Source organism: Neopelma chrysocephalum, unplaced genomic scaffold (assembly GCF_003984885.1).
Source record: "Neopelma chrysocephalum unplaced genomic scaffold, ASM398488v2 Primary Assembly neopelma1_165, whole genome shotgun sequence".
Classification (NCBI taxonomy): Eukaryota; Metazoa; Chordata; class Aves; order Passeriformes; family Pipridae; genus Neopelma; species Neopelma chrysocephalum.
The window spans coordinates 352565-364758 of NW_020897827.1; the positions used below are offsets into that span (position 1 = coordinate 352565).

At 61.6% G+C, this 12194-nt stretch overlaps 2 protein-coding genes across 3 annotated transcripts; one reads left to right on the plus strand and one right to left on the minus strand.

The window, feature by feature from the left end:
• The first annotated feature begins 55 nt into the window (after positions 1–55).
• CCDC103 (coiled-coil domain containing 103) lies at positions 56–3213 on the plus strand. 2 transcript variants are annotated; one of them, XM_027701674.1, is made up of 4 exons: positions 56–428; positions 482–643; positions 1614–1746; positions 2650–3213. In XM_027701674.1, exons 2-4 carry the CDS (start codon positions 507–509, stop codon positions 3109–3111), a joined length of 732 nt encoding a protein of 243 aa, XP_027557475.1. In that variant the 5' UTR covers positions 56–428; positions 482–506; the 3' UTR covers positions 3112–3213. The 2 variants fall into 2 exon arrangements, with proteins under 2 accessions (XP_027557475.1, XP_027557474.1); XM_027701673.1 differs by having other exon boundaries at positions 56–643.
• Positions 3214–5136: 1923 nt separating this feature from the next.
• GFAP (glial fibrillary acidic protein) lies at positions 5137–10671 on the minus strand. Its single transcript, XM_027701666.1, has 9 exons — positions 10214–10671; positions 9569–9629; positions 9005–9100; positions 8771–8932; positions 8372–8497; positions 7945–8165; positions 7743–7786; positions 7054–7139; positions 5137–6751 (listed from the first exon to the last, which is right to left on the minus strand). The coding sequence occupies exons 1-9, from the start codon at positions 10669–10671 to the stop codon at positions 6710–6712; spliced, it is 1296 nt and encodes a 431-aa protein (XP_027557467.1). The 3' UTR covers positions 5137–6709.
• Positions 10672–12194: the final 1523 nt, after the last annotated feature.

Below are 12194 nucleotides of genomic sequence, written 5' to 3' on the forward strand. Positions count from 1 at the left end.
GCGGCGGGGCCAGGTCTGTCAGGCGCGGCCGGGGCAGCCCCGGGGGGGGCCTCGCGCGGCCCCGGCGCTGTGGAGGCGGGAGCGAGGCCGGGACTGTCGCGATAGAGCGGCCCGGAGGGGCTTGGCACCCAGCGGGACTGTCGCGATAGAGCGGCTCTGGGGGCGGGGGGCCTCGGCACCCGGCAGGGCTGTCGCGACAGTGAGGGGCCCCGGGGCCGCAGTTGTGTCGGGGCCTGTCGCGATAGGAGCGGGGCTTCCCCATTGCCGCCGACGTGCGTGGCCTTTAGGGCTCACTCACAGTGGGAGCGGAGTCCCCAAGGCCGGACTGTCGCGATAAGAGCGGGGTCCGTGGGGCCAGTCCCGGCAGGGCTGTTGTGACAGGAGTGGGGTCGTTCAGACCATCCCCGGCAGGGCTGTCGCGATAGTGGGGTGCCCTAGGCCATCCCCACAGGGCTGTCGCGACAGGAGGGTCCCCGTGCCCGGTGCGCTGTGCCTGTGCTCCCGGGATGGATCCCGGGGCAGCTCTCCCGGCCCTGCAGCGGGAGCTGCGGGCGGCTCTGGCCGAGGACGAGCGGCGGCAGCGGGAGGGCGAGGCTAAGCTGAGGGCGCTGCTCCAGGGCGTCCCCGACTATCGCGACTTCAGGTGCGGGGGGAGCTCGTCCTGGGGGGCTCCGGGAACTCGGAGCTGCTCCGGGAGGGGCCCGAGGGGGGAGTGGCTGGGCAGCAGTCCCGGGATCCCAGGAACGGCCTCGGGATCCCAGGAACCACCCGGCTCCGAGGACAATCGATTGTGGTTCAGATTTGTCCCCAAATCTCCTCGGGTGGCCCCGTGTGGGCTGAGCTCGGTCCCTGCTCCAGGACAGGTCCCTGTGGTGCCCGATTGTGGCCCAGCACTGGGAAGGGGCTGTCCCCTCTCCAGGACACTGTTCCCTGTCCCCATTCCCACCCCAAGCCGCCCCTCTCTCCCCACACCCCTCAAGCCCTGCTGGGGCTGCAGAAACAGGGGATTGTGACAGGAAGGTTGTGACACATGTCCCCTGTCCCCTGCCCAGCCTATCCCTGCTCCCAATTCCATCACTGCTCTGTCCAGGGTGTTGGAGGCAGGTTGGGATGGCAAGGCTGCTCCACAGGGAGCAGTGCCAGGCAATCCCAGTGCCCACCAAACTCCTGGATCCACCTGCAGGTCCAGCTGGGACTTCCAGTGCCCATCAACATCCTGGATGTCCTATAGATCCATGTGGGACTCCCAGACCCCACTGAAGTCCTGGATCCCATACAGATCTGTCTGGCAACTCCCTGTCTCTTGACATCCACAGGTGGATCCAGGGTTTTTACCACACTTTAGGACCAGATCAAATTCCGTTCATGGATTCACCTGCACTCAGTCACTGCCTGATCCCTGAGAGGCAGGAAAACATTTTAAAGTGGCTTTTTCTACCCCAAACATCTTGCCAGTCCCCATAACAGGATTCCCAGGGAATTTTGAGCTGGTTTGTCCCTATATTGATAAGGCCCTGCTCCTGCAGCCTGTCCAGTGCCTCTGGATGGAAGTAACTCGAAGCCTCAGAGTGTTTTCTCTTGCCCCCTGTCCCTCCCATCCCTGTTCCCTGCAGGAACATCGTGCTGGCCTCACACCTGAAGCCTCTGGAGAAGAAGGACAGGCTGGGGCAGAGGAGGAATGTGTTGTGGAATCCCTGTGCAGCCCCAGCCAAGGCACCACCTGCCCACACCGAGGAGATCCCACAGGTGAGGGGGAGACTCCAGGGCCTCCTCCACAGCTGGAAATGGCTTGGGAGCGATCTGGGTGTTAGTTGGAATGTGGGAGTTACTCAGGGACTGTAAGCCAGCCCTCCCAGACCCTGGAACATCAGGGTTTGGATCCCTGCAGGGTCAGGTTGGGCCCCCTCAGGAAGAGTCAGCTCCATCCCTGTGGGAATGGCGGCTGCACAGCCTGGGCCCAGAGCTCCCAGTGCCTCCCATGGTCTCCAGGAACAGTGGGGGAGCAGAGCCCTCCCAGCCCACACTCCTGTGACCCAGAGATGTGCATCAGGATCCTCCCTGGAACAGCCTCTGGCTGAGCACAGCCAGTGCTTCCTCTCCCAGAATCCCAGCTGGGGTTGGAAGGGACCTCTGGAGATCACTCAGTCCAGCCCCCCAGCCAAGGCAGGGTCACCTGGAGCAGGTGCCACAGGAACATGTGCAGGTGGGTTTGGAGTGTCTTCATGACCTCCCTGGGCAGCTGTTCCAGTGTTCTGCCACCTCCATGGAAAGAAGCTCCTCATGTTGAGGTGGAACTTGTGTTTTGGTTTATGCCACTGCTCCTCATCCTCACCCACAGTTCAATGATCCACAGCATGGAAAAGGGCCAGTTTGGGTTAATCCTGCTGCCTGGACAGCAGGTCTGGTTGGGCTCAGGATCACTCCACAACCGTCTGTGTTCACACCAGGTGTCACATCTCATCCCCTGGAGTTCCCAGGTTTCTCTGGGCTCAAGGCACCTGGCATTTCCTTGTCTTCCCGTTTTCCCCCTCAGCAGCTCCTTGTGCAGCCAAAGCCCCTGTGAGAAACATCTCGGGCTGATCGGGGCAGAGGGGAACAAAGCCTTTGAGGGGGAACAAAAAAAAAGGACCTGACTCCTTTTTCCTTCAGGAACTGGATCAGCTGCCTGGAACGGCTGCAGAATTCCACAGGGATTGGCGCAGGTGCCTGAAGAGCGGGACAGAGAAATACCGGTTTCTGCTGGAGCTGGGAGGGGAGGCCTTGGGCAGGATCTTCCGGGCTGACGTGGGCTTTGGCCTCCTGGGGGAATTCCTGAGGGTGCTGGCAGAGAACTTCCATCCTGGAGATGGGGCTGCCATCCTGGAGATCCTGCAGGGCCTGGCGGGCACCCGGCGCTTCGGGCTGAACGTGGAGCTCCTGAGCCAGGCGGAGAAGGAGAGCGGCCAGGATTTGTTCAGGAAGCTGCAGGGCCTGAGCAGGGATTGCTGGGCTGCTGGAAAGCCAGGCCAGGAGGCAGGGAGGGAACCTCGCACCATGGACACCCACTCGGAAAAGGAAGGCGAGGAGGAAAGGATAGTGGTGGAGCTGATGAAGTGTTTCCAGCTCGGCTGAGGGGCAGGAGCACCAGGGGCTAAAAGAGGTTCAGAAGAGACTGAAGGCCTGACCTTGGCATCACCCAGAGCACGAGTTCTGCACAAATAAAGTTCAGTTCCCAGGCTGTGGTGCTGTGGTCTCTGGGCAGGGTGTCCTCACTGATGGGGATGGGAGAGTCTCTTGGATGAGGAGAAAACCAAGGGAAAGAAAACATTGCTGGGTAGTGAAGGAGAAACCTAAACCCAGATAGTTCCTTCCCTTTTCCACCTGTGTCCATGGTCACTCAGGGGATTTAGGAGATGTAATCAATGCCAGTGACAACTGTCGGGTCCTTCTTGTTCCAAAACCCAACCCAGCAAACGGCAGATTCACCCTGGCAGACGAGAACCACCCAACACCTGATGACAGGATCCATCCCTGAGGCCTGGCACGTGAATGTTGGGCTTTGTGGCACCTCTCTTGGGGACATCTGTGTCCCTGCACTCTGCCATGGTGCCATTCCTTCTGCCTTTCCTGGTCCGTGGGTGTGTGGTGTGACCTGAGCTGCCAACAGCTGAGCTGAGGGGCTGTGGGAATCAAACATGGGCTTCATCTTCATCATCATCATCTTCATCCTGCCACCCTGGGCATCCAGGCAGGGTGGGTGGGGAGCAAACATGGGCTTCATCATCATCATATCTTCATCCTCACCCACCCCGGCTGCTGCTGCTGGCGGGTGCTCAGGAACCTGCCCAGGCTGGAGCATCTCCCCCACGGGGCACTTGGATCATCCTCCCTTTGGAAGTTTCCAATGCTTTGGCCACCACCAATCGATCTCTGCCAGCCCCTGTTCACCCTGCCCTCGGGCAAGAGCAGGACACCGAGGACTGATGTGGGAAACTCCCTGTTTTGGCACAGCTTAGTGGGGACAGGGAGGATTTCACAGCGCCAGGATTTGTTCCAGGTGGGATTTCGCACAGCCAGGATTTGTTCCTGGCAGGATTTCACGCTGCCGGGATGTGTTCCTGGCTGACAGTGGGGGTTTAAGCTCAATAAAGTCCTTTTTTTTTTTCCAATGAAAACTTGGAGCTGGTGCAAGATGTTCTGGCCAAGCTCTACAGAGTTCTTGATCCGCATCAGTGATTTATTAGAGTTGTTTTCCTAAAAGGGTGATAAAAAGATCCACCAAACTATTTTAATTCAATTAATAGTTGCTTTTCTCACCCTTTTTTCCCTCATTTAACTTGTTTTTCTTGCTGAGAACTGTGAGTCCCAGCATCCCAAACCCTTCAATGTTCCTTTGAGCTCCTTAGCTGGAGCAAACCTGTTTGTTTGTTTGTTTTTAATTTTGGTTTAAACACTTTTTTTTCATTTTTAAAAGATGAAAAATATTTTTCAAATTAATCAGCTGATTTTCTTCAGAAATGTATCTGATTTTTGAGGGTTTTAAACTCATCCAACTCTGAGCACAGAGTTGGGAGTCAATGTTTGTGCCAGACAACGTTATCTTGTACGTCCCCCAAAGGTGGTGGCATCTCTGCAGGGTTTTGGTGGCCACTTGCTCCTCAGTGTGGAGCAGGATGTCCCCACTGGGCTCATCCCCTTTTTCCAAGGATGTGGCTTGGGGATTTCAGCGTTCCCAAGACAACTGTCACTGTCCAGGAGGGCACTGAGGGTCCCAACAATGCCCTGGCACTTGAACCGTGTCGATGATGTGCAGGATCTCAAATCCACCCTCAGCCCCAACAGCAGCAGAGGATCCCAGGAGTTTCCTGGGAGGGTGGAGAATCCTGAGCAGATCCCTGCTTCCCCTCCTGGGAAGGGGGTCTCTCCCACCCCACTGCCTGGCTGCCAGCTCAGGGTGTTATCCCTGCTCCCCCTCCCATGTTCGGTCCCTCACGGGTTGACCCCTGGAGCGTGTCTGTGCCGTGGGGCTCAGCCCTGAGCACATCCCCAACAGCACTGAGCTCAGTTTGGGCCCCCAAAGGGCCCCACTGCCCAGATAATCCCCAAACCCCGTGGCTTGGCTGCAGAAAGGCAAATTCAGGCACAACCAGAGTGTTCATTAGCTTTATTCCTCACCCCGAGCTGCGACAGGCGTTAGTCAGTAATTAATAACAAGGGAGGCTGTTTGTGGGGGCCAAGCTGGATTCCCCCTGGGTTCCCACCCTGGGCACTGCCCTGGGCTCCTGTAACATCTCCTGCCCCAGGAATGGCCTTTCTGGAGTTGGAGCAAAGCAAACCTGAGCCAGGGGATGAGCGGGACAGAGGGATGAGGGGATGGATCCGAGAGCGGGGATGTGTCATCACAAGGGGCTGGCAGGGCACGGGGAGTGCTGCTGGGTCCTTGCTCCTGTGTCAGGTGGAGTCAGGAAAGGCTCTGCTCATGGTCAGTGGCTGCAGTGAAGGTGGGAGTGGGGCTGGGCAATGCCCTGGGTGGTCTGGGGGAGGACAGGTGGGGGCACAGGGCCACGTGCAGCCCAGGGGCAAGGGATTTCTTCCACCCCTGCCCTGAATGCCCATGGAAGGATGGGCTCAGGTTCTGTGCATGGCAGGGGCTGTGACTGAGGCAGCCCTGGTCCCCAGACCCCCTGGCTCAGAGTGTGACCCCAGGTGGGACAGTCAGGACAGGGATGGCTCTGTTTGTGGGAGCCCCCAACATCTTCTTCCTCCTCTGCACCCCCTTTCTCTCCATTTTCCCCTGTGTGAGACCCCCAGGTGCAGGGGTCACACCTCACCATGAACCCCTCAGGTCTGTTTGTCCCCACCACAGTGTTGGGGACACCCTGGTGGCAGACACCCAGTGTGGGGGTCAGGACAGTGCCATGGCTCTGTGCCAGGAGAAGTTCTTGAGGCCACTCAGCCCACACTGCCCCCACAAACCACCCTGGACACCCCCAGGAATCCCTCCTGATCCCCATTTCATCACCCCCTGACACCATCCCAAGAGCATCTTGCTTTTCCATTGTCCTCTTCCTCCCACCACTGCCTCTCCATCCTCCCCTTCCTCCTCCCCTGCCTCTCCATCCTCCCCGTTTTCCTGCCCCTGCCTCTCAGCTGAGCTCACCAACCCCTGGTGACAGGGCAGTGTCCCTCTCCAGCGGGTGCCTTGCACTCTGCAGCCCCCCACCCAAGGGTGCTGGGGGTCAGGGTGCACTGGGGAGATCCAGGGGGGTCTCCCAGACCAGAGAGGGCAGCAAGGTGGGTGCAGGAGATGCTCTTGGCACCATCATCTTGTCCAACCACTGCATGGAGATCAAAACAGGATGGACCCTCTCCATCGGCACTGGTGAGCTGGAGACCCTGGGCAAGGCGGGAACAGCCCCCAAACCACCGGCCCCCCGTGCTGTGGGAACGCGGCAGGATCCCTCCGGGGAGCCTGGCTCTGCCCGGACCTGCGTGCTGCCCACCCCCGCCCCACGCAGTGCCCGCTCCGACAGGCGCTGTGCTCTCTGCCAGCCCCAAACAGGGTGCCAGGGGTCCCTGGGCACGGGGGGACGCGGGAGAGGCGAGGGGTGCAGGGGGGACCGAGGGGTGCCTCCCTCGAGGCACCACCGGCTCCTCCCGCCCCCCGTGCCCGCCCGCGGGGCTCCCTCGCAGCGTCGGGCGGGACCTGCGGAGCTCGGGATCGTCCGCCCTAAGACATCTCCTTGTGCTCCTGCTTGGACTCCTTGAGCACCTGGAGCCGGAGGGAGAGAGGGACCATCACCCCCGGCTCAGGCTCCGCTCCCGGCTGAGCCTGCCTGGGCTCGAATGAGCCTGGGGACGGGGACAGGGATAGGGACACATGTGACAGGGAGCTGTGTTCTCTCTGAGCTGCCGGGCTCAGCCCAGCCGTGCTCTCAGGGCACTGGGATCACTGGCTCCCTGCCCGGGCTGCTCCTGGGGCTCAGGGGTGGTGGCCCCACGTACAAGTTTCCTGGGGACACCCCGTGGGGAGGGGGAGGTGGAGCGTGGGTGACAAGGATGAGGATTTCCCACCTCTCCATCTCGGGTCTCCACAGTTTTGACCACGATCCTCCTCTTCACCTGGGTTTCTGGCACGGATTTGGTGTCCAGGATGTTCTCTGGGGAACAAGGCCGGGACAGTGACACCGTGGCCAGGGTATGGCCCTTCCAGCCATGCTCACGTGGAGAGGCCCAAAGTAAATGAATTGGGCTGGAAAACCCTGAACCATGGGAGACAGTGGCCCTGGGGACACAACCAGCCTCAGGGACAGTGTTGGCTCTGAGGTTGTGGCTGATTTAGGGATGTGATTAGCCCTGGGGACACAGTTGGCACTGGGGACATTTTTGACCTTGGAGATGTCGTTGACCATGGGGACATGGGTGGTTTTGGGATGTGACTGAGCCTGGGGACAGGCTTGTCCTTGGGGAGCACAACTGGCCAGGGGGATGTCATGATGTGGTCAGTCTTGGGCACATCAATGGGCTTGGGGACATGCTCAGCCTTGGGGACATGCTCAGCCTGGGGGATGTGTCCATGGCACCCTCCTCCCCCCATCCTGGGAAAACCAGAAGTCCTGGTTCCTTGAAATTCAGAGAAAAACCTCCCAGTCCCTCTGGATGGGGCAGGGATGGCCTAGGTGGCATCTCCTGCCACAGAGCCCCCATAAGACACCCCTGCTTGTGCCACCATCCTGCTTCTCCCCTGCCCCCCCCAGCCTCACCTCGGACCTGCAGGTTGGAGAAGCTCTGCACAGGGATGGTGATCCTGCAGGAGCAACCAGGGTGTTGGGAAGAGCACAGGGTCCTGCTGCCCCCCAGCTCTACCTGCCTGGGGCTGGGGCAGCAGGGCTGGAGGATGGTCCCCAACCCAGCTGGACACCCCAGAGGGACCCCGAGGATGTGGAGCCCCTGCTGTGCCATCACCTGCTCTCCTCGCCCTCCAGCAGTTTGCGGTACGTGGCGATCTCCATGTCCAGGGCCAGCTTGACGTTGAGCAGGTCCTGGTAGTCCTGCAGGTGCCGGGCCATCTCCTCCTTGAGGCTCTGGATGTCCCCCTCCAGCCGTGCCACTGTGTCCTGGTAGCCGGCCGTCTCCAGGGCGTAGCGCTCCTCCAGCTCCCGCAGCTGCCTCTCCAGGGACTCGTTCTGGGGGTCCACGAGGGGCCGTGACACCCTCCATGGCCACCTTCTCCCAGGAGCTGGGGGCTCATCCCAGTGCTCATCTCCCACCCCAGGGGAGCCACCATTCCCCAGCACTGGCTGGTGTCCCACTGGGGTTCCGGGGAACCCCACGGTGGTGGCAGCTCCCCAAGGCCGTGTCCCCCCTCTTACACCTCATGGCCATCACCTACCGAGCCCCTCAGAGCCTCCAGGTCGCAGGTGAGGGCCTGCAGCTGGCGCCGGTACTCGTTGGCCTCCTGCTTGGCCGCACGCAGGGCCTCGGTTTGCCGGGCGGCCGCGTCCGTCAGGTCTGCGAACTGGGACAGGGACACGTGCCACGGGATGGGACCACGCGGCAGGGATGTGTCCCAGTGGCACATGGCCTGGGGGCACAGCTCTGCTGTGCTCCACAGGAGGGACACAGCCCCGGGAATGTGGAGAAACATCCCTGACTTGGGCAGGGACAGCGGAGATCCCAAACCCCCTCACCACCCCCCAACCCCAGGTGAGCAGCCCCAGCCCCGAGCAGGTGACATTCCGGGGGGAACAGCCAGGCCACCCCTCTGTGAGGCCACCAGCTCACTCTGCACCTTGGACTTGTACCACTGCTCTGTCTCCTGGGCGTTGCTGGCGGCCACGGCCTCGTACTGGCAGCGGATGTCGCGCAGGGCGGCCGTCAGGTCTGGTTTGCTGGCGTCCACCTCCACGTGCACCCGCTGCCGGGACAGCTGCTCCTGCAGCTCCCGCAGCTCCTGATGGGGACAGGGGGGTCAGCACAGCCCCCCCGAGCCCCAGGACCCCCCAGCCCCCCCGGGCAGGGTTACCTCCTCGTGGACCTTGCGCAGGAAGGCGATCTCGTCCTGCAGGGTCCCCACGCGCCGCTCCAGGTCCAGGCGAGCCAAGGTGGCATTGTCCACGTCCTGTCACCGTGGGGGGACAGAGGGGACAGTCTCAGGCTGGCCCCCTGGGTCTGCTCCCTCCTGAGCTGCCTGGCCATGCCCATTCCTGCCCTCTCCTGCCCAGCCCTGCCTGTCTCTGCCCATTGCAACATATCCCAGTCCCTCACTAACTACCCATCCCTGCTCCATTCCTGCCCAATCTCTGTTCCATTCCTGCCCTGTTCCTGACCATTTCTGCTCATCATAACACATCCCAGTCCCTCACTGCCTGCTCCTGCCTACCCCCACACATTTTCTGCCCATCCTTGCCCATCCATGGTCCATCCCTGCCCATCCCTGCCCCATCCCTGCACCTCTCTGCCCATTGTAACATATCCCAGTCCCTCACTGCCTGCTCCTGTCCACCCCCTCCCCATCCATGCCCATCCCAAGGAGAGGACAAGATGGGAGCTGAACCCCTGCAGTGCAGGATGTGGCCCCTGCCCTCACCTGCCTGTAGGCAGCCAGGTTGCTCTCGGCCTCCAGCCGCAGGGTCACCTCATCCTGCAGCCTGTGCCAGAGCAGGGGCACCGTTACATGTCTGGCATTGTGACCACTCTGGCACCGTGATCTGTCCCTCTCTGCCCACAGACACACCTCCCTGTGCCAACACAGCCCCAGCACCCGCCTAAACCCTGTGTCAGTGCCTGCACCCATCCCACACCCCCTCCACCATCCCACACTGTTCCCAGGGGTCACCCTGGTCCCCACCACCACCCTGGTGCTCATCAGTGCCCAGTCCCCGGGCACTGTCTCTGTGGCCACCCTGATCCCTGGGTACCCCCCAGTCTCCATCCTGGTCCCAGGGGTCACCCTGGTCCTTGCCACCACCATGGTCCCCATGACATCACCACTTCCCCGGCCACATCACCATCCCCTTCACCACCGTGGTCCCCAGGACAACCCAGATCACCATCCTTGTGGCCATCCTGGTCCCTGCTGCCACTTTGGATCCGGTAGCCACCCTGGTCCCGATTCCAGTGGCCACCCTGCTCCTGGTAATCACCCTGACGCCCATCCCAGTGGCCATTTTCCATCCTGCTCCTGGTGGCCACCCTGGTCCCCAGAAGTAGCCCCAGCTGGACAGTGCCTTACTTCTGCTGGAGGCTGCCGAGGTCCTGGGCCAGGTTGTCCCTCTCGATCTCCAGCCGGGCCTTGGCGGTGCCCAACTGCTCCGCGTGGCGCCGCAGCTCCCGCAGCTGCTCCTGGTAAACGTCCCCCAGGCGGGAGGGCTCCTGGTCCCGCGCCTGGTTCAGCTCCAGCACCAGCACCTTGTTCTGCTGCTCCAGCAGCCGCACCTTCTCGATGTAGCTGGCGAAGCGGTCGTTGAGCTCCATCATCTCCACCCTCTCGCTGGTGCGCGTCTCCCGGAACTCCAAGTTGAGCGCCGTGGCCAGTGAGAAGTCCATCCTGCCCGAGCCCAGCCGGGCGGCCGGGTGGGCGCCGCGGGGTCCCCGGTGGCTCCGGACTGAGGGGCTGGCGGGGGGCACCCGGTGCATGGGGGTGGCGGGGCCAAAGCGGCGGCTGTAGGAGGACGGGCGCTGGCTCTCCATGCCCGGGGTGGGTGTGATGTGCCCTCCCGAGGGTTTTTATGGAGCACGGAGCCCCCGTCCCGCTGGGTGCCCCGGCACTGGCCGCCAGCCAGGGAGCCAGTGGGCCGGCACAAAGCCAGGCCGTGGCGCCTGGCAGGGGTGTCTGTGCCCTGGCACCCAGCCTGGGCACCGTGGCACAGCCCCCTGCCCACCCCCTGCCCCCCCTGGGGGGCCTGGGGCACAGGGCAGGGCAGAGATGGAGCAGTGGCCAAGTTCACCCCCAGGGCAGCCAGCGGGTGGGGGTGGGTGCAAGGCTGGGTGTGGTGCCGTGGGAGATCCACACACATGTACATGTGAGATCTGTGCATACACGTGTGGAGTCACCTGCATCTCCACTCGTACACGTGTGCACACCCACAGGCACCCACGTGCACACAGACACCTCCAGAGACACACACACGTCTGTCCATGTCCACAAACACACACCCCATGTGCAAGGCACACACATGTGCCTGCCTGGCACACACGTGGGGACACACACAGTGTGCACAGATACACACGTGTGCTGCTTTCCCTGAACACGTGTGCACAGACATGGGATGCACCCAGAGCTGTGCACACACAGCTCCCCTTCCACACACACACAGTGTGCACGGGCACAGCCACCGTGCTGTGCACACACAGGCACAGCCAGGCCAACACACGTGTGCACGTGCACACACATGCCAGAGTGGCACATGCCCAGTTACCCTTCCATGTACACACAGCACACACACACACACAGAGCCATCCCACTGTGCACACGCAGGCACATCCACATGTGGGCACACACATGCACACGTGGGCACACGGGCACACCCACACCCACACGTGGGCACACACACACCCACACGTGGGCACACACACACACACGTGTGGGCATACGCATGCACACATGGGCACATACACATGTACATATGGGCACACACGTGGGCACACACACACCCACACGTGGGCACACACATGTGGGCACACACATGGGCACATACACATGTACACATGGGCACACACACCCACACGTGGGCACACACATGTACGTATCCTCCCCATGTCACATCCCCCAAGATGAGCCCTGGCACAAGCAGCCCATCACTCCAGGCTATTAATTAAAGCCAGGTGTTAATTAAGTGGCTGAAGCCTTCAAAGTCCTTCCCATCCCACTGGATCTGTGGAAGCACTGGCTGGTGGCCCTGGCGCCCGGACGAGACTCAGGACTCCCGTCCCCATCCCAGATCCAGAGGGGACTTATCCCACCATAGCTGTGTGTGCGACGATGTCACCATCCACACGTGCTCTGAGTTTGGGGGATCTTTTGCCCCTTTCGCCCCTGTTGGCCCATGGCAGGGGGTGGTGAGAGCCAGGGCCGGGTGCCAGGGGCTTTCCCGGGCGGCTAAAAGAGTCTTTGTGCAGGGCCGGAGCCGTGTCTGCCCGGCACGGCCTGGAGGGGCCTTTGTGCCAGGGCACGGCACTGCCGGGAAACACGGCGGGATGGATCCAGGACGGGC